The sequence below is a fragment of the Myotis brandtii genome, unplaced genomic scaffold (assembly GCF_000412655.1).
Source record: "Myotis brandtii unplaced genomic scaffold, ASM41265v1 scaffold157, whole genome shotgun sequence".
Taxonomy (NCBI): Eukaryota; Metazoa; Chordata; class Mammalia; order Chiroptera; family Vespertilionidae; genus Myotis; species Myotis brandtii.
In genome coordinates, this window is record NW_005355708.1 from 6593386 (window position 1) to 6614764 (window position 21379).

The 21379-nt window shown below is 37.0% G+C and overlaps 1 protein-coding gene across 1 annotated transcript in view; it reads right to left on the minus strand.

Moving 5' to 3' along the window:
* SKAP1 (src kinase associated phosphoprotein 1) overlaps nt 1-21379 on the minus strand; it is a 246283-nt gene that overhangs the window by 185582 nt on the left and 39322 nt on the right. Inside the window, exon 4 of the mRNA XM_005862004.2 lies at nt 8590-8706. Coding sequence (XP_005862066.1) covers nt 8590-8706 — 117 coding nt within the window. The remainder of the gene's footprint in view (nt 1-8589; nt 8707-21379) is intronic.

Consider the following 21379-nt stretch of genomic DNA (forward strand, 5'->3'; position numbering starts at 1 on the left):
TACATATATACTTATATAAATTAAGTATATGTATCTATATGTTTGGCCTGAAAATTCTTTTAAAAATATTTTTGTTGATATTTAGAGACAGAGAAAGGGAGGAGAGAGAGAGAAAAACGTTGATGTGAGAGCAAAACATCCATCAGCTGCTTCCTGCATGTCCCCTACTAGGGATTGAGCCCACAACCCGGGCATGTGCCCTGACCTGGAATCTGAACTGGCAACCTTTCTGTGCAAGGGCTGGCCTGAAAATTCTTAAACAAAATTATTTCATATTTAAGTGAATATTGAACTTTGAGGTAAAAATGGTCAACAGATTTGAAGCTTGAGGAAGGATGGTCTGGGGTTAAAATTATAACTAGGAATCCAGAACTCTAGAACTTTAGACATGATTGCCACAGGGAAGGCAGCTAACCCTTAGATAATTCAGTGTTCATCTATTAGGCAGGTGCTATGTTTAATTGTAATGCATTTATAGATTCTAAGAACACAGTATGTATGATTTTCTAATAAACAAAGATATATAACCTCACCCCACCTCTGACTTATTTATATACCAATCAGGTAAATAGATTACATTAGCAACTACAACACTGCATGTCATTTCACCACCACTGTATTGACCGCACTAACACCTCCAATAATCATATACTAGAATGTCCATATTACCATTAAACTTGCTGACTAGTTTAGAATTTGGGGAGAAACAGAGAGAATACTTGAGGCTGTATGAAAAAGCTTAATCTCATCAGCCAAGTCACTCACTTAAAAACCAACTGTTTGCACTTAAACACAGCCACTGTTATTTTACTGCTAATTATAGTGGAAGCTCAATAAATGTTTGACCTTTCAAAGAATGGACTTTTTGCTCATCCTCCTAGTCTGGAAGACTTCTAAAAACACTTTGGCCATAGCACAGGTCAAATGTTATCTTGACTTTCTTCCAAACTACTGTAAGTCCAACCAAGTGTGTTTGTTTGTTTGTTCGTTTGCTTTTCTGAAAATTCTGTCCCTGATAATCAGCACTGGATTATGTACCAGGTACTTTGTTGTGGAAGTGTCTAATCGTCACATTAAGATTATTAACTCACTAGATTATTTACTCACTAAGGAAAGGAATCATACTTTATTTCTCTTTGTAGCCTTGAAACAGCCTCTAAACTCATGACTAACTAAGGGCATTCAATACAGTTATTCAGTAACCAACTCTTCATTGGCAGTATATTAAAATCTATAGCAGACAAAAAAGGTAACTATTAGTCCTATGTCAAATCGATTCAGGAGCTAATTTTATATTATTCATAATTATAATTGTTAGCATTTATGGAGCCCTTTGAAATGCTTTATAAAATGTACTGTTCCCAAATTATTCTGGGAAGAGGCTAAGAACATATACAGGCCCAAGAGACACATGTGTTTGAAGAACTTGACAAAAACTTTCAAGAAATAGATTCAGAGCCACGATCAGGCCTCCTGCAAAACTGTTTGGGTCTGCACCGAAAAGTGTGCTGAGAGCATGCAGGTGAGGAAACGAACATCGCTAGCCATAGGACCTAGCACTTAGCCTCTAGAATTTAGTTTTCTCTTTTGCCAGGCCCCTAACTTCTTGTGAGAAAAAATAAAATAAAATTTCGTTTTCTCAAACAAACTCATGGACATGGACAACAGTGTGTTGACTGCTAGGGGGCGGGGGAACGGGGAGGGAGAAGAGGTATAGGGGGGATAAATAGTGATAGATGGATACTTGACTTGTGGTAGTGAACACACAATACCGTGTACAGAGGATGTGTTGTAGAATTGTGCACCTGAAACCTGTATCATTTTGTTAACCAGTGTCACTCCTATAAATTCAATAAAAAAGGAAAAGTAAAATTTAGTTTTTCTTTGGTAAAACAGAGATCAGATTAGGTGATTACCAAGTCTCTTCCAGCTCTGAAATACCATGAGTCTATGACTCAGCCATGGGCAAACTAAAGCCCCTGGGCCGGATCCGGCCCGTTTGAAATGAATAAAACTAAAAAAAAAAAAAGACCGTACCCTTTTATGTAATGATGTTTACTTTGAATTTATATTAGTTCACACAAACACTCCATCCATGCTTTTGTTCCGGCCCTCCGGTCCAGTTTAAGAACCCATTGTGGCCCTCGAGTCAAAAAGTTTGCCCACCCCTGGCTATGTACAAACTTGTGTTAAATTTGCAAAGAATTTGTCCTAGTGAAAGAAGCATTATTATGGAAGCCCAGCCATCAACATATGTGGGAGTGTTTTACTGGGCATTGGATGGGAGGTTAGAGTTTAAACATGAACCAACAGCCCAACAACATGGGCTGAAGAATGAAAAATGGGTAGGTCACAGACAGATAATTGTTATTGTTTTTTTATTCTTCACAAAACATGTATAATCCTCGGTAATCATTTGTTTAAGTTATATAAATTACTGTTAACTTTGAAACCCAGTTTGTCATCTTCATCTGTGATTTATACCAGATTATATAAACGACATGGTGTCTTCGATCTAATAAGACATTTATCTTCATGAAGGAGGCCACTGCCATCCTGAGTGACAGCTTACTTACCCTTATCACGGTTAACTCAACACTGAGGCCTTAATTTCTAACAATGATCTGAAATCGGACGGACTCACCTGAAGCCAACAGAAACTCGTTCAGAAATTCCCCACGCTCATGAAAGTACGTGTTTTACAGCAGAATCTGTTCTCTGGCCCCCAAAACACAGACATGGAAACAAGTTTTGTGTTTTTTCACAACGTGCAGTCTAAACACACATAAATTCCATTAGGGTTGACAGGAATCATGTGCTTTTATTAAAGAAAAATATACCTGTGGGCAACCAAGATGAAAGCAACTGTCTAAAGAATAAATAGAAAATGAGATACATGCTCATTGGATGCGTGAATATATGCACATATGTTTATTTATATATTTACATATGGACAGAGACTATCTTGAGTCACTTTCATTATCTTCATATCAGAGAACAAAAAGGAACTAAAAGCTTTAAGCATGTTCTCATAATTTATGTCATTGAAACACACATACACACACTCCAAGAAAGTAACGCGCTTGGCTCTATCAGTGAGAAGGAAGCAAATCGCTTCCTCCTTTTAGGCCATTAACTCTTTTCACGTCCTAGGGAGCCAGTGATGGAGCCTGCAATGGGTGCCTTCAACATTCCAAATAGAGCAGCCCTGGAATACACACATGCTTCTCCAAAGTTGTCAGCGGGATTCGGCCTGAGTTTTACCTGATCATTGAGGTCACTCACCACTAGTCGCTGCGTCATTAATTTATATACCTCAGTAAACACTGTAAGAAATGCAGTTTATTTACTCTGTGCAGCGATGTAATTTATACACTAAAATCACGCCTTATATACGACTCACAGCAACGGGTGTCTCAATCTGGCTTGTAAACAAACATCTTTTATACTCATTGAGTATCAAGTCTATCAGGGGGTGCTATGAGTAGACTTAGGTAGCAAGACTTGCTTAATAAGTGGAAACTCTAGGTATAGGATTCCAGCTCAGTAAGAGGAAACCTTAGAAAAACAATTAGAGCTCTTTATGAGTATCTAATAACCCGACCTTGAAAATGTAAAACAAAACATGAAAAAATGGATTACTCTACCACTGTAATTGGAGATTTTAACACAACCCTTTCAGCAGATAAAAGAAAAGCTAAGATATAAAAGACCTGAAGAATAATATTTACAAGTCTAAAAATAATAAGAGTGTATTCAATAAATACTTTGGGAGCACACACAACCCATAAGCACAAACTGATCATTATTAGGCCACAAAAGATGTCTCAATAAAATCCAAAGAATCTAAATAATATACTAGTAAACTATGTTCTTAGACTATAATGTAATAAAATTAGAAGTCAATATTAAAAAGCAGGTTTAAAAATCCCTAGAAACTAAAACAAAACAAAAACCAGGAAAAATACACACACGTGCAAAAATGCTTCTAAATAGCATGTAGGTTAAAAAGGGTATCATAGCCCAGCTGGATTCATGTACCGGTGGGGTCCCTCGGCCTGGCCTGCACCCTCTTGCAATCCAGGCCCCCTTGGGGGATGTCAGAGAGCCAGTTTCAGCCTGATCCCTGCAGGCCAGGCCGAGGGACCCCACCGGTGTGTGGGGCCCATCTGGCCCAGACCCCAGCAACAAGCTAATCTACTGGTCGGAGCGTCACCAGCCGTGGGCAAACTACGGCCCGCGGGCCGGATCCGGCCCGTTTGAAATGAATAAAACTAAAAAAAAAAAAAAAAGACCGTACCCTTTTATGTAATGATGTTTACTTTGAATTTATATTAGTTCACACAAACACTCCATCCATGCTTTTGTTCCGGCCCTCCGGTCCAGCTTAAGAACCCATTGTGGCCCTCGAGTCAAAAAGTTTGCCCACCCCTGGATCCCCTAGTGGTCAGTGCACATATCATAGCGACTGGTCAAACGGTCGAATGAATGGTCAGACACTTCGCATATTAGGCTTTAATTATATAGGATTTTAAATTTCATCTCTTATAAAATGTTTTTCTTTTTCTTCCAGAAGGAGACACTATACCCTATTTATAGAATAATTTCTTTCCCCAATCCATCTTTTTAAAAATGTATGTACATAGGGGTTATTCATTATACTAATAAAATAAGTTTACAGACACACTAAAATCCATTGTATATTTTGGACCATGAAAGCAATGGGCTTCGTAGTTGGCTGACTCTTGTAAAGTTATTGTATTCCGCATTTCATACTAATTTTTTTTCCTTCAATATGGTAGAAAGTGTGCCTCCCTAGGTTTAGAAATCTAAATGTTATTACTTGTTAGCAAGTTTTCATTTCCAATGGTGGGGCTATGCGCTTGTTTGAGGGCATTTACAAAGGAAAAGAAGAAGGAATTGTGAGGAGGTGGCAACATGCTCTCATTTTTATGCATGGTTTAGCCTGTAACCTTGGTTTTCATTTTTTGCTGTGCACCTGGCCAGGTTTCTATATTCTTCCAGATCTCTTTGTAGTTCTCACAAAAGCATGTCCCAAACATGACACACACCATGGTTACTGCTTCTCATCACTGAAGCTATGGGTGGATGGGTCAGACCTTGTGTCCTTTTATAATTGTACCTTTAGGACACTAGTTGGAGGTGGAAGGCAACAAAAATGAAATATTTTAGCAGTGTCCTTTGATTATCTAATAAAGATAAGATTCCAGAAGTCTAAAATAATGGCACTACAAAGAAAGTTAAAGTATCTTTTTTTCAAAAGGATGCCCTTAAAAAAAAAAAATAAAAGCAGCCCTAACCAGTTTGGCTCAGTGGATAGAGCGTCGGCCTGTGGACTCAAGGGTCCCAGGTTCGATTCCGGTCAAGGGCATGTACCTTGGTTGCGGGCACATCCCCAGTGGGGAGTGTGCAGGAGGCAGCTGATCGGTGTTTCTCTCTCATCAATGTTTCTAACTCTCTATCCCTCTCCCTTCCTCTCTGTAAAAAAATCAATAAAATATATTTAAAAAAATAAAAGCAGATAAAATTTTAAAAAGGATGCCCTTAACTATCTCACCAGCAACTGAAGATACTGACTTTATATTTGTTTGTCTACTTATTAGTAGTGTCTTTTCCCAATGAGATGGTAAGTGCCATGAGGAGATGGACTATGTCTGATTTTTTTAATTGCATATTTCACTTACAACTTAGCACACTGACTTGCTATTACCTTATAATCTCTAAATAAGTGTTTGTAAAAATAATGAATAAGTAGTGTGCCAAGCATTACTGTTCTCTATAATGGCAAACTCTAGTTAAGCAGGGTTACTTAAAACTTTAACATCTTTCTAACCTTCTCTTTAATTTCACAGAAAATGTATACACCTTATTTTTCAGGGGAAGGTAACAAACATGTATTGTGTTCATGATTTATCAAGTACTCAGGCATGTACTAGAATCAATGCCTTACAGAAACTCATATTTAAACATTATCTCACCATCCTACAATTAAATTTTTAACACGTATAAACAAATCTATTCTTACCTCTACCATTGACCCTGCCTCTTTGGGAATTCTTTTAACTTTTAGGCACAGAATTAAAAATAAAAATCTATTAAGTAAGAATTTAATATTACTGACATAGTTAACTCCTCTGTTATGGGGAACCATTATAGAATTCTCCTCTTTGGAGCTTTCCAGATAATAGAAAAATGTCGACATGATTTTTTTTTAAGTTTTATTAAATTTATTTGGGTGACATTGGCTAATAGGATCATATAGGTTTCAAGTGTACATTTCTATGATACCATATCTGTATATTGTACTGTGTGCCCCTCACCCAAAGTCAAATAATCTTCCATCATCATATATTAGGTCCCCTCCTCACCCCAATACCCCCTTCCCTCTGGTAACCACCACTCTGTTGTCTGGCCACACTAAATTTTTTTAAACTTCAACTATTTTTAATGAAAATATTTCCAAACATGCCATGTGTTTGGTATAGTCTTAACCAAAATGTCTGGAACATGAACCCATCTTTTTGGATAAGTTAGATGAGGATAATAGTAAGGATAGTAGAGTGGTTAATAACAGAGATTCTAGAACCAGACTTTGTAAGTATAAATTCTGGCACTTAAACAAGTTAACTTCCCTTGGTACCAGCTTCCTTATCTGGAAAATAAAGATAAATCCTAATATCTACCTCTTAGGGCTGTTCTGAGGATTAAATAATGATATACTCGAAGTGCTTAGAAAACAGATACAAGGCTCAATAAATGCTAGCTAAAAAGTTCCACTTTATTAAGGACTGAGCTCTTAGAGAGTTTGAGCTGTTTCTCTCTACAATACAGTATGTCCCCAGACAGCTTTTTTAAAGTTTCCATATAAATTTTGTTTTAATTATAAATTTTGTTTTCTATATAAATTTTTTATTGTTTTTTCTGTTTCTTACCTCAATGTTATTTGATTATACCTCAATTGATGCCTTGACAGTACCCCTTCTTCTAATTTGATGCTTCACTCACTGTGGGCTGAGAAATCAGTGAAGGCCTCAGGGGCTCTCCCAAATATAAGGTACATGAGTGTTAACACAGGACTCAGGAACATCTATTTCTACTTAGAGGCTTACTCATTGTGTTTTCAGCTCTGTTTGGGAAAGTTGGGAATACCAAATAAGTGACTTATGGATTAACAAGGTACTATTGTTCTAATTCTTTCAAGCATTAGACTAATCAAAAACAAATGAAAGCGTTGTTTTTTTTAATGTTTTGCACTGTTAATTTTCTTCAATTATTAATCAGCTACTAATGTAATTATTAAGCTCTCAATCCAAACAATGTTTTTAGTGTCATACCTGAACCAATATACAGATCTCACCTTACAGGGCCCAATTTCTAAAATGTGCATATTACTAATTGTGCTAGTTTACAAAGCTCAAACAAGATGAAATGTTTCTGGGTGATCGAATCCATAGTGGAGGTTATCAAGTCAACGCAAAGGAGAAAATAAGAATCACCACAAGAGCTAAATGAAGTAAGAATTCATGAATAAATTGAAAATAGAAGGGAATGTAGAGATTAAGAACTCCTGGAAAATGCCGAAGTCGTAGAGAAATTTGGAAGAAAAATAAATTGAAAGATTACGGACTAATAAAGAGAAATAAGGAATAATTTACCAACTTTACTCCCAACTCCTAAGTGAGTAATAAGCTTCCAATTTAATATTCAGTTTAGCAGCATCTCTACCTTTTCCCTCCACTGGAAAGGCACAAGAGAGACTTTGATAAGATAACCATGTGCATCAGTGATGATCAAACCTTCTGTTCAAGTGGCCAGATGCCAGAGAGGCACAGTGAACTTCCACCCTTGGGATAGCTGAGTCTGAGCCAGAAACTGGCAGCCACCAAGCCAACATTTTTATATTCATGTATCTTAAAAATTCATCTACATTTGGCACCCGACTCTATTACACAGCAATGTGTTTTAATATAAAAATAGTATTTATAACAGTTGAATTATTTAAATCCTCCCATTCCTAAATCTCCATGTAAAATTGACGCTCCAAAAAGATTTGCACTATGGTTCATGTGGCTTCCCCTTGAACAACACCAATATGGTCGGGCATGTGAAAAGAATGGGTAAAAATGATACCTTATTATAATATGATGAGCTTAAAATTTCAAATAATCAACAATAAATCAATAATCCAATAACCATTAAATGAAAGCGCTAATTCTCATGCAACTCTATGAAGCTAAAAAAAATCTGAAAGAATGGTAAATTGGGCCCTCCAGTCTTAAAATGCCCTCTTAGCTTTTGAGCTACAGTTCTTATAAAAAGATCAATAATGATGTCTTCCTGCTTCAATATGGAATTAGTGTTTTCCTAAATACATTAACTTCAGAAGTATTGAATTACCAGGAGGCCCAGCACCACAACGAAACAAATAGTTGTTCTTTGCAAGCTAGTGATTATCAATTCAGAGAACCCACACCGAAGGCTGCTTGAGTCAAATGACAAAGGGCCAAAGACACCAGGATAAAAAGTAACCAAGTATGATGAGCCAAAATCCAGAAAAATGACACTCACCCTCATCCTGATAATCTGGCAAAAAAGGTGCATCTGAGGTGAGAGAAGGGCCATGAATTCCACTGTGATTATCATCGGAGCTGTCCTGTCCAAGGTAATTTTCAGCTTGGTCTCCCCCTGAGGGATAAAAAAGAAAAAAAAAAGTAAGGTCATACTTTGGGCATCTTTATAAAGGTCTTTGCATATTTCTTCTGGTATTCACATAAAAAAGATATAGCAAGAGCTATATCTTGATGGACATGGCCACTATCCATTAACATATGAGAAACAGATAAATAAGTTTAAAAAACCAACTTACCTGGATGGGAAGTTTTCCATTCAACTACTCTCTGACTAGAGCTTAGTAGCTGTTAGCTTAGGGTGGGGAGACCTCTTATCACCAGAGAAAAGCTTCTCCACCACACTTAAAATGAAAATACAGCAATATAAATATGTACCCACATATACCATATCTCCATTAATTATGACCTTGATCATGAATGCCTCTTTCTCTTTATATTTCCAAATGAAATAGAATAAATTACACAAAGGGTTAACCTTCCATGTATAATATAATGGAGTAAGGGCAATATGCTTTCCTGTTCTGAAAAATAAGAGAAGTAAAAATATAGAGAACCTGGCCTTTGCCGGATTCTATTCCAATTTCAATCACTACTTGTTTTGCAATCTTAAGAAAGTTCTCTCTTTATAATTCTAGTTTACAGCCTATGCAACCAACCTCTTAGGAATTCTAAAAGCCCTAAGAAGGTAATATTTGTTCTGTAAAATGGCTTTGATGAAAGGTAATGTATATACAATACTGAATTATGCAATTAAAACAATGCTAATCTCTTTTGGGTGTTTTCAACATACATTGGATTATATTTTTTAGAAGTGGCCCATGCTATTATGATACTTTAAAAGGTTCAGGCGGAAGATGTTAGCTCATTCAGGAACCGGAAGAAAAGGCTCTGCATTGCAAATGGCTTTCCTTAAAATCCCCTAAACAGAGGTACAGTCTGCTGATAAAAGGACACCAACAGCTGCTCAGTTCATTTCACAAACATGAAAAGGGGATTTTCAACTGAATTTAATATTATTTCAAATACTAATTTCCAAAGGAAATCACCAATGCTAATCTCAGTAAACACTGTAGAGTTTTGGCCCTGGATTTCAACTAGGGAGCAGTGAAACCAAACAACCTACATAGAATCTGTATTGCTTCACTTTAAAGGTTTATTTCCTACAATTAAACTAGAAGGATAGGGAGGATATAAAATGATAAAAAGAGAATGGCTGAGCACACGATACAGTATGTAGATGATGTTTTATTGAGTTGTACACTTGAAACCTGTATAGTTTTATTATCCAATGTCACCCCAATAAATTCAACAACAACAAAAGAATAGCAGCCTGGCCGGTATGGCTCAGTTGGTTAGGCGTCTGTGCACCTGGAAGTTGCCGGTTCAATTTCCTGTCAAGGGCATATGCCCGGGTTGCAGGCCTGATCCCTGGTAGGGGGCGTGCAGGAGGCAGCCTATCGATGTTGTGCTTTTTCATGGGTGTTTCTCTCTCCCTCTCCCTCACCCTTCCTTTCTCTCTAAACTTCTCTCTCCCTCTCCCTTGCCCTTCCTTTCTCTCTAAAAATCAATAAGCTATTCTTAAAAAAAAAAAAAAGGATGGCTGTAGCCTTCTCCTTCCATAAATTAGATGATCATATCTAGACTCTTCTATGATCAAGGTAGATGTTCATAACTGAGCAGAACACCTGCAGATATAGGACTTCAGAAATAAACTGTGGAGTTGTTTATTGTGGAGAAGAAAAGTAAAATTAAAAAGAAAAGCAAACAACATATAATATAACGGTTGCTGGCCAGAGCCACAAGAAATGCTCGCCTTTATTAGGTTACTGATCAGGATAGGAAGCTTATGATTATGCTTAAAGGATCACTATGAAAATTCCATCATAACCAGAAAAAATCTCAAATACTGGACTGAGGATTAACTACTCAAACTTTGCATCACTGCAAATCCACTGAAATTATATTATCAACATGATCTAAATAGACTGCCTGGCAGGCAACCTGAAAGTGAGCTGTGAAATTAAAGCAATTTAAAAATTTTGAGCTAAACCAAATTCAATTTTTAAAAAAATAAATAGTTTGGGTTGCCATGCAACATTTAACATTTGTAGGATAGACTGAACATTATTTATCAACTAACATTCTAGACACAGTTTTCTGCTTGCTTCAGAAATTTGACAAATCTACTCTCTTATACGTTCTAGCATCCCAGGTTTTACTTTTTTTAAATAAGCAGATCAGGTAGGGTTTTGCTTTGCTTTGTGGCTTTTTAATGATCTTTTTATTTTGGAATAATTTAGATTTATTATAAGTATTTCAAAGATAGTAAAGAGAATTCCGGTATACCTTCATCCAGTTTCTCCAAATGTCAACTAAGTATGTAACTAGGGTATATTTGTCAAAGCCAAGAATTTAACATTGGTATATCACTGTTAACTTAACTACAGACTTTATTTAGATTTCCCCAGTTTTCCCATTAATGTCCTTTTTCTGTTCCAGGAGCTACTCCAATTGCATTTAGAGCTTCCATTTTAAATATATATATTTTTTTATTGCTTTCAGAGAGGAAGGAAGAGGGGGGAGAGAGATAGAGACATCGATGAGAGAGAATCACTGACTGGCCACCCCCTGCACGCCCCACACTGTGGATTGAGCTGCCGCAACCCGGGCACGTGCCCCAACCAGGAATTGAACTGTGACCTCCTGGTTCATAGGTATATGCTTAACCACTGAGCCACAATGTCAGGGCTAGAGCTTCCATTTTTAAAGTCTTACTCAAAGTACCTGCCTGGACTTGGCATCTGATTTACCAACTTCCGATGGAAGAGTCACTTCCACATGATTCCTATGGTTTCTGAACATAGTTTCCCAAGGTGGGCTTTTAACAGCCAAATACAAGACCATGCCTCCATAAAGCATATAACAACAAAGGTACACAAAGCAGCAAACACAGAGCTGGGGTCAGTATTAAAAATGGTCGCAGTGGGGGAAATATTTGAAAATATGTTTTTACATCCAAGCATAATTAGTTCCTGATGATGGAGATGTTGCTGTAAGTGTTTTTAATGTTATATCAAGTGGCCCGACTCCCTTGGGCGTACACCGAAAAAAGCCTTTAACACCATATAAATAGACACTCCCATGTAATTAAAATGATTACAACTACTCAAGATGCATGGGTGAAAAGTTTTATAGAAGAACCAGCAATTACTGTGGTCATTTCGGATGTGTTTAAGTTCATAACATCATTTTTTTTGTTAAAAACATAACCGCGAGTGATCTCTGGATTCATCTATAGCTCTGATAGTCGCAGTTCCAAGTGGCCACTACGATAGTCCAGTGGGATCCGACATAAATGATCACAAACTATAGTGACAGACATTTCCACTCCAGCAGCTCTCCAATTAGGGCCAGAACTCCATCTGCTTAGAGTGGCTTTCTCACAAGCAACAACCCTTGCCACTGGAGACACACTTTCCCATTGCAACTCACTCAGAATCAATGTATTTCTATACAGACATATATATTCTAACGCACAGTATCTCCATTCATCACATCCACTAGCTCCAGTCCCTTTTCTTTGCATTTCTAAACAAGATCTGGGGGAACTATATCAAGGGTTCACCTGCTATTAGCTGATAATTTGCTCCTTCATCCTAAGTGTCATAAGAATTGGGCGCTAGATACACTCCTTAGTACGTTCAATGTCAGGTTCTCCACTGAGTATTGTGCTGAGGGGCCTATAAGGGGGATATTTCTCTATTGTTCTTTCCTGAGAGTCAAACTCAATTTCATTCATGCTCCACAGAGTGATAAGTTGGGAATTTCTTAGGGATTGGAGAAGAAAGATAAAGTCGCTTTGTGTTAGGTGTAAGGTAATTATTTGCTAGGGTTTCTGTGCTATTTGTTTTTATTCCCTGTGTTTTCATTAACAGTTAATGAGTTCTCTCCCCGCCCCACCCCCCTTAATTCTAAAACAATAGCTTGGACACTAGAAGTTGGATTTTTCTGCCATGGATTCAACCAGCTGTTGCTGCTCCATAAACTTTATGGAGAAGTGAATTAAACTGCTAAAACCTTTCATTTCCTAATTCAATTCCAAATAAAACAGGGAGGAAAATGAACCATGATGATGTTCCCCTTGTAACTATTTTGACTCACAACAAACTCATCTGATCCTAAACTTATAGGTACTATTTAGGGATAAAAACAGGCCATAATGACAATTTTACCAAAGAAATGAGAAGGAAATGAAAAAAAGACAGAAAGTAGTATGAGCATAACAAATAATGCGAGAATAACAAATAAAACATAAACATGTTTGCTTATTCAATATGTAAAGTCTCAATGATTTTTTTCATGTAAGTATAAAGTCATCATCTTTTACTTCTCTTCTAATTAACTGTGAGCTGTATTATTAAGGCCTTTTCACATCTGCAACCAACTGTTTATACAGTATGGTTAAAAGCTTTATAGGGTTTGCTATTACTTCATCAAGCATCTTTGGGTAATATAAGGAAATTGAAATTAATATAAAATTGTCTGCAATTTTTTGTTTTTATTGTTGCTGTTGGAAGGGAACACATGACTTCTGACTCTAGTTAATATTTAAAAACCCATGAGACATACAGCTCTGCCTTTAAACTAATCAGTCCTACATAAAATGCTATAACTAAAGGTCCTTGATCCAAATCCAGTTAGTTTTCATGCTTGATAGCATTAATATGGCCAGATTTTCATTGACCAATTTAATAGTAATGCAGTTCCCAAAGCTGAACTATGGTAAGATTAGCAAAACGGCAGCTTATTATTCCTTATTGCAACCATTGACCTAAATTATTGGATATAACACCAACTAAAAAAATATGTTGGGTACACATGTGTCCATATGTGTGAAACGTTACTCACATGTAAATATATTATGGAGCACATTTGCAACACCAAAGCTAAAGTTCTGTCAACACTTCCATTATAAATTACATACCCTTTTGCACATACTCATGCATTAGAAAATATATGGTGTTCCCCCACAGAACATCTTAGAGGCTTCACTGGTTTCTAAATACCCATTTGGATTTGCGTGGTTAGTTCTTGTGATTAATCCATATGTAGTGAAGGTCTCAAATTCTTCTCTGTTCTATACAGTCTGACTTCCTGCCCATCTCTCTTTTTTTCTCCTACATGTAGCCATAACTCAATGTATAAATGTTCCCCCCCCCCCCGCCGCCCCACCAAGGCCCTAGCAGTGAGTGCAATGGTACTGAATGTCATTAGATCTACAGAACAAATGATGGGCCAGGTAAAGAAAGTTCCCATTTATCATTCTTTTTATAAGTTGCTCCAACTAGATCTTGAATGGACAAGAAATATATTGAGCCTAAAACTAAGTTTTTAACATAGAATACTGTTAACTAATCATAGAATCCTGCTAAGAATAACAAACCTCTGGCTTTAGGGATGCCATTTGCAGAGAGAAGCATAATCTAAATGATCAGAAATGGAACCAAACTGAGTAGACACTTATAGCACAACCACTACAACACCTGTGAATCCAATAACCAAAAGGGCAGCATAGCTTAATAATATTTCCAAAATGAACTACATCGGTCAGTGGTGGGTTGTTCAGGAAGATGCCTGTGGGAGCCAATTGAAAAGTTCTTTTTTCCCCCTCTCCTTCAAGAAAATGGTCCTTTATAATGCAGTTTTTCCTTTTGACCAGTAGGGTGGGCTGCAGTGTGTAGCATCATCCTAGTTCTTAAAAAAGAAAACAGGAAAAAAAAAAATAAGGTAGCCACCATGGGAACAAACCCTTCTGCTCTCCCCCACCCCCCTAAAAAAGCTGAGGTTTTTTTTAACCCTTCTTAGGTTTCACATAAAGGCATAACTCCTGGACATTAATGAACTGGAGGGCTGGCAGCAACAAATATAAACCAAATAATTGTATATGTGACAACACACACTTCATAAAGCAAATTACAGCCTGTCAGCAATCATTCTGGCTTTACACTAACACATTCCATCTACCACCGTTATTGTTCAACTGCTACTAAAATGGAACCTGCTGAGTTAGTATATTTTCAATAATAATGGCATTTGACAGAATTCAAAACATGTAAACGTAGGTATTTGCTAGTATGTGGCTGAATATACTGTAAAATGAATGCATTTATCATATAACAACCAGGCCATCATAACCTGGGATTATTGGGTCATAGTTCTGTTTTCCTTGGACTGCTATATTTTTAGTGTTTTATTTTTTGCTATAAAGATATTTAATGGAATTTTCAACATATTTTGACTTACAGGAGAAAGTCAGCTATAGTAATGATAAAAATATAATAGCTTACTGAGCTCCTACTGGCTACAGGCTCTGGGTCAAGACTTTTCGTGTACTATCTCATCTAATTCTCAAAATAATCCTGTGATCTATTATTATCTCAAAGCTGCAGAAAAAGAAGATGAGACACAGAGATTAAATAGCTTACCCACCCCTAACCGGTTTGGCTCAGCGGATAGAGCGTCGGCCTGCGGACTCAGGGGTCCCAGGTTCGATTCCGGTCAGGGGCATGTACCTTGGTTGCGGGCACATCCCCAGTGGGGGGTGTGCAGGAGGCAGCTGATCGATGTTTCTCTCTCATCAATGTTTCTAACTCTCTATCCCTCTCCCCTCCTCTCTGTAAAAAATCAATAAAATATATTTAATAAATAAATAAATAAATAAATAGCTTACCCAAAGCCACATAAGTGACCCACAAGTGGCAGAGCCACGCTTTGACCCCACCTTGTCTGATGACTAACCTCTTGTGCTAACCCACTGAGCTGTACCGTCTCCAACTCTGCATGCTTTCTACATTACGGCCATTACTCAAGGGCAAAGCATACTGAATGACGTGGATTTGTGGCATGTGCTATAAATTATTATTTTCTTACTGCAGTAAAGTAAATCTATAATCAAAAATATAAATTATTATAAGTAGTAGCAATCGCAGTAATCACATTAGGCATGGAACTGACAGACAAAGCCGAACGTGGCCAGTGATTTGTTCAAGAGGGAGTTCGCCCTATTCAAAGGTTCAAACTTGCTGCAGTAGTATTGTTGCAGCGATTTTTTAAAAAAAAAATACCACTTTGGGGCATGAATTTCATGCTTACAAAATTTAATACAACTACTTTGGGTTCAGTCAGATAAACATATTAAATAGTTTCCTGCATCTCCTGTTTGATTTTATTGGATCCTAGGTATTTTGACCTTGCTTCACATAAAATGAACCATGTTCCACACCCAAATATAGTTTTGACCTGGCGTAGTTACAGAATGTATTTTCTTTCCAGTCCTATCATGCTTTAAGTCTCTCAGTAGGAAAATAGGTTGAAAAACATACAAATCCCACATAAATGTAGTAATTTTATTACTATTGGCTCATCTTGCTCTCTCTTCTCTTCTTTTTCTTTTTCCCAAATGACAAGTTGTAGTAAGACCTTGGCATCCACTTATAGTCCTGATGCATTCTAGGATCATTTGTACCAACATTACTTCTTTTTAAGAAAAACTGTAAGGCCAGTTGGATTCCAATATCTTCTGCTAAAGAAGAATGGGACTACATGGTGTACATGCTACGAGTAGATATAAGAACAATTTTCCAAACACCCAAGGAGTAAAAATAAAACAACATATAATAAAGAATGATTTACAGGTTAGATTAGCAGACCTGAAAAGTGTAAAACATCTTTTAACATACTGCATAAAAGGAGAGTTTTCTTTGTAATATAGACCTCCAAGATCACTAAGGGTGTAATGGCAACGGGTGACAAGATTCGGCCTCTCTGTACCCCAATCCTACCTTAACCAAGAACTCCTGTTCATGTATGAAAATAACATGTGTGTAACCACATGTAGGTAACAACAATATCAACAACTAACACTTCTCACCATCTACAATTCTGCTCAGTGTTTGTCCCTTTTGGAACAGAAGAGTATCCCCTTATTTTTAAAATTTATTTTTCCTTTTCTATTGGGGTATCACTAACACAAGTAAAGTGCACAAACCTTGAGGGCAAGTAATATTACTTTTTAAGTTTTGGAAAATACCTTTTATTATTATTATTTTAATCAATATAAGTGTATTTTATTAATCAACTAGAGGCTCAGGGCATTAAATTCGTGTACTTGGGGGTGGGGTCCCTCAGCCCAGCCTGCACCTTCACGCAGTTCAGGAGCCCTCGGGGGACTTCTGACTAACGGCTTAGGCCCACTGGGGAGCAGGCCTAAGCTGCCAGTCAGACATCCTTAGTGTCTCGGTGGGTGGGGTCCCTCAGCCCAGCCTGCACCCTCGCGCAGTTCAGGAGCCCTCGGGGGAGCAGGCCTAAGCTGCCAGTCAGACATCCTTAGCGCTGCCGCGAAGGCAGGAGAGGCTCCCACCATGCCACTGAGCCCGGCTTCTGGCTGAGCGGCACTCCCCCTGTGGGAGCACACTGACCACCAGGGGGCAGCTCCTGCGTTGAGCATCTGCCCCCTTGTGGTCAGTGAGCGTCATAGTGACCGGTTGTTCTGCTGTTCAGTCAATTTGTATATTAGCCTTTTATTATATCGGATAGGATTTGTCACTTTGGGTTGCCAGCTCCAACAAGATATACCAACATGGATTCATGGTGATCACAGATGGTGTCTATTCAATTTGGGAAAGTATCTTTTAGAGATGAATTGTGATCAAGAACTTTTCAGGCTGGAAAGTGTGTGTTAAATACACATCAGCTGACAAGGACAGATAGGTTTAAAGTTTCCACTATTTGCCTCACAAGAGTCAGCGGTAGCTGGGAGCTTTATTTTACACATCATATAAATCCCCTTCTCCATAACTAAGTAATTCCTTTCCTGTTTTAGTGATCCTTCAGCCATCCTGGTACCCAATAACTAGTAAACAAGTTTCTGAGAGAAGTATGTGGTGATGGGCAGCATAGTGAAAAATTAATGCATTATAAGAATTGGGCTCAACTATCACATTATTTATCCTCCAAATATCAAACAAATTCACTGGCTTTCAAGGGCTTAACTTACATGAAAAAACAATGTAAGCAGAAAACCAAAAAAAAAAAAATTGTATTTAAACTAGCCACACATTTTTCTCAACATTTTGTGTCCAGAACATGAAAATTCATTAGAGGCAGAATCCCTGAGATAGATAAATTCTTAACGCCAAAATTCTCTGTTCAGAAACTGTACTCATTACCTGATTTTCGGTGTTGCTCTAAGGATAAAATTATCTAAGAGAAATATTTTTTTATTTTTTTCTCAACAAAATTTCCCAAAGCTTATCAAAGACACTTAAAGCAGTCATTAATTTACCAATTACTTGATTTTTGTTTGCCATCTACATCAAGACAAGAATCAGGTTTTCTATCAACATTTAGATACCACATAAGGAAAAAAATACTGAGGGTAAAAAAAGGTACAGTGGGGCCTTGACTTACACGAGTGTCCCGACTAACAAGTTTTTTGAGATACCAGCTGTCTCTCGGCTGATTTTTTGCATTGAGTTGATAGAGTAATTTCTCGGAATGAATTAAACTCGTAAGTCAAGGCCCCACTGTATTTTTTTAATCAGTTACCATGAGCATTATATAATACTATTTTATTTTAAAATTCACTTTTAAGTGATATGTCAAGGCAACATACTATATGCTGCTGGTTCTCAAAAACTAAGCAACAGAGATTGCTGCTAGTTTATACCATTATTATGGTCTTGCCCATAAATTCATATGTAAAAATTAATAAATAAGTAAAGGAGGAAAAAATTTGAATGAATATAAAATTATCAAATCATGATTCTACTGGGAAAAAAGCTCACTCCTGTGTCAAATCAAGATCTTTTTGTAAGCTTCTTCATTAGTTAAGCGTGCCCAGAGCAAACCTTTCAAATGTTACAAGAAGACATATAATGAAAGCTCATCTTCCCTTCCTTCTTTTGGTTCTTCTCTCCAGAGGCAACCATTGTGACGTTTCTTGGGTGTTCTATGAACTTTCTACCTAATGGTCTGTGTGGTATGTCTTTTTAAAACAACAAAAAACAAAAACAACAAATGGTAGACTTGTCCTGTTCTGTCACCGGCTTTTTCTCCTAATCATTTATCTTTAAGGTTGCTCTAAATCAGCACATACAGATTTACTAGTATCCCATTTTAGCAAATTTTAGTACAAAATATGTGCATATGGTAAAAATTCAAGTAGTACCAAAGGAGATAAATAATGAAAATTCTCTGTTGTATTTATGCTGGTAACCTATCAATAGAGGTTACCACTGTTAATATATTCCAAAAATATTCCATACACAAATAAAAGCAAGCATGCAGGCACACACACACTATACAATGTTTGTCCAAATTGCTCTTTTCACTTAGCAATATGCCTTGGAGACAGCTTTCCATGTTACAAATATATACTAGTATGTGTTATGTTCTTCTAAACACTATGCAGCATTCCATTAATGGTTGTAACGTAATTTATTTAACTAGTCCTCTACTGCTGCACATTTAGGAGTCTTTGCTATTCCAAACAATGTATAATAAACATCCTTATACATAATATATTGTGTAGGGAATACAGAAGGCAGAAGCATCTGATTCCAATAATTTCTTCTTTCACCCCCATGAAAGTCAGTTATTTTTCTTATTTCTCAATATAATCTACTTCAAGGTAGGACATTTACAAAGGACATAAAAATTGTAGAAAATTTTAATGTTAAAAAGAATAAAAAAGTGAGTCTTTTTATTTTAAATCTGCCTTTGACAGTAGTTGCAAAAGTATATTAATTTAAAAACATAGTTGGGTGAAGGGGGGCAAAGGGTGAGAAAATAGGGAACATCTGTAATACTGTCAACAATTTTAAAAAAAAACCCCAACCAGTAGATGTATAGGAAGTACAATATTTGAAAAGGTATTAAAGTCAATAATTAACTTCAAAAACAATTTGTGTGTACATTCACTTTCTACAGATTAATTTGTATAAAATGGAGCAAATAAAGAAAGGGGGAAAGGCCTAAAGGAAGTCAAGTCACAAAAGCAGCTGTCAAGATTGTTGATGCTAAAAGGTTGGGCTAAAGCCAAAGGCAGGAGTATTTGTCCTGTGTACATTTCCCCCTGTTAAATCCCCAAAAGACATAGAAAGCATTCTGGAAGATTTCTTTTTAAAAAGTAGCATAGGTTAGGATATTCTAGGTTCATAACCAACACTTGTGTTTATAAAATATTAGCATTCCAGGAATAGTGATAGAAAGATACTTAACAATAAATTACAAATATTGTAAATTCGGACTTTTTCTTACATTTGCAAACACGTCATAAATTTGAGCTGTGTTTCTTTGTATAAATCCTACTTACAACTGTGCTAAAACCTTTTGGCATAAATGCAAAGAGTATTTTCATAAATAAACTTAGTAAAATCACTGTACACTCCATTAATTCAAAAACACTTCTCTTCCACTTCAAAGGGAAACCCTTCTCTCTCCTTTTTAGTGCAAAGATGGTGTTTCTTTGCTGCTTTAATGGGTTGCTTCTTGTAGTTGTCATAACTACATGCTCCAAGTATGTGATAGTAAGAGATGAGAAGTTAAGTGACATCCATGCTTCAATTCAACATGTCTCAGACATTACAGAGCAACAAGCTCATAAATCTAAGCTCTGAAGGGCCTACCAATAAAAATTCTGCATATACATCCTGTAAATGCAAACCTCAAAAATATGTACATGGTGACTTACATGGTGCTACCTCAAGGTTCAGCTGAAATGAATACATTTTATGAAAAGATATATGAAATACATATTGTCTAAGTTCCATACATGGATTTACTTGCCCAGCTCTACTTTGAAACATAAAAATGATACTTGCTAGCCCAGCCAGTGTGGTTCAGTGATTGAGCATCAACCTATGAACCTAGGAGGTCATGGGTTCAATTCCCGGTCAGGGTACGTGCCCGGGTTGTGGGCTCGATCCCCAGTGTGGGGCATGCAGGAGGCAGCCTATCAATGATTCTCTCTCATCATTGATGTTTCTCTCTCTCTCTCCCTCTCCCTTCTCTGAAATCAATAAAAATGTATTTTTTAAAAGTCTAAGAAAAAAAAAATACTTGCTAGCACTTTAGTAAGTGCTAACCAAGTGGCAAGCCCTCCTTGTGCGTTCATCTCATTAAAACTCATTACACCATTTATTGGAGACTGTCTTGACTCCATTGTATACTCTTGCCTCCTTTGTCAAATATTAATTGAGCAAAATGACTTGGGTCAATTTCTGTGTTCTCTGTTCTGTTCCATTGGTTTACTAGTATATGTCTGTTCTTATGCCAGTACCAGGCAGTTTTGAGAACAGTGGCTTTGTAGTATAGCTTAATATCTGGTATTGTAATCCCTCCAACTTTGTTCTTTCTCAAGATTGCTGCAGCTATTCGGGGTCTTTTTTTTATTCCAGGTGAACTTTTGGAGAGTTTGTTCTAGATCTTTGAAGTATGCCGTTGGTTTTTTAATGGGGATTGCACTAAATCTATAGATTGCTTTGGGTAGTATGGACATTTTAATGATGTTGATTCTACCAATCCATGAACACAGTATATTCTTCCATTTGTTTATGTCTTCCTCTATCTCTTTTTTCAGCGTCCTGTAATTTTCTGAGTACAGGTCCTTTACCTCCTTCGTTAAATTTATTCCTAGGTTCCTTAATTTTTTTTTGTTGCAATGGTAA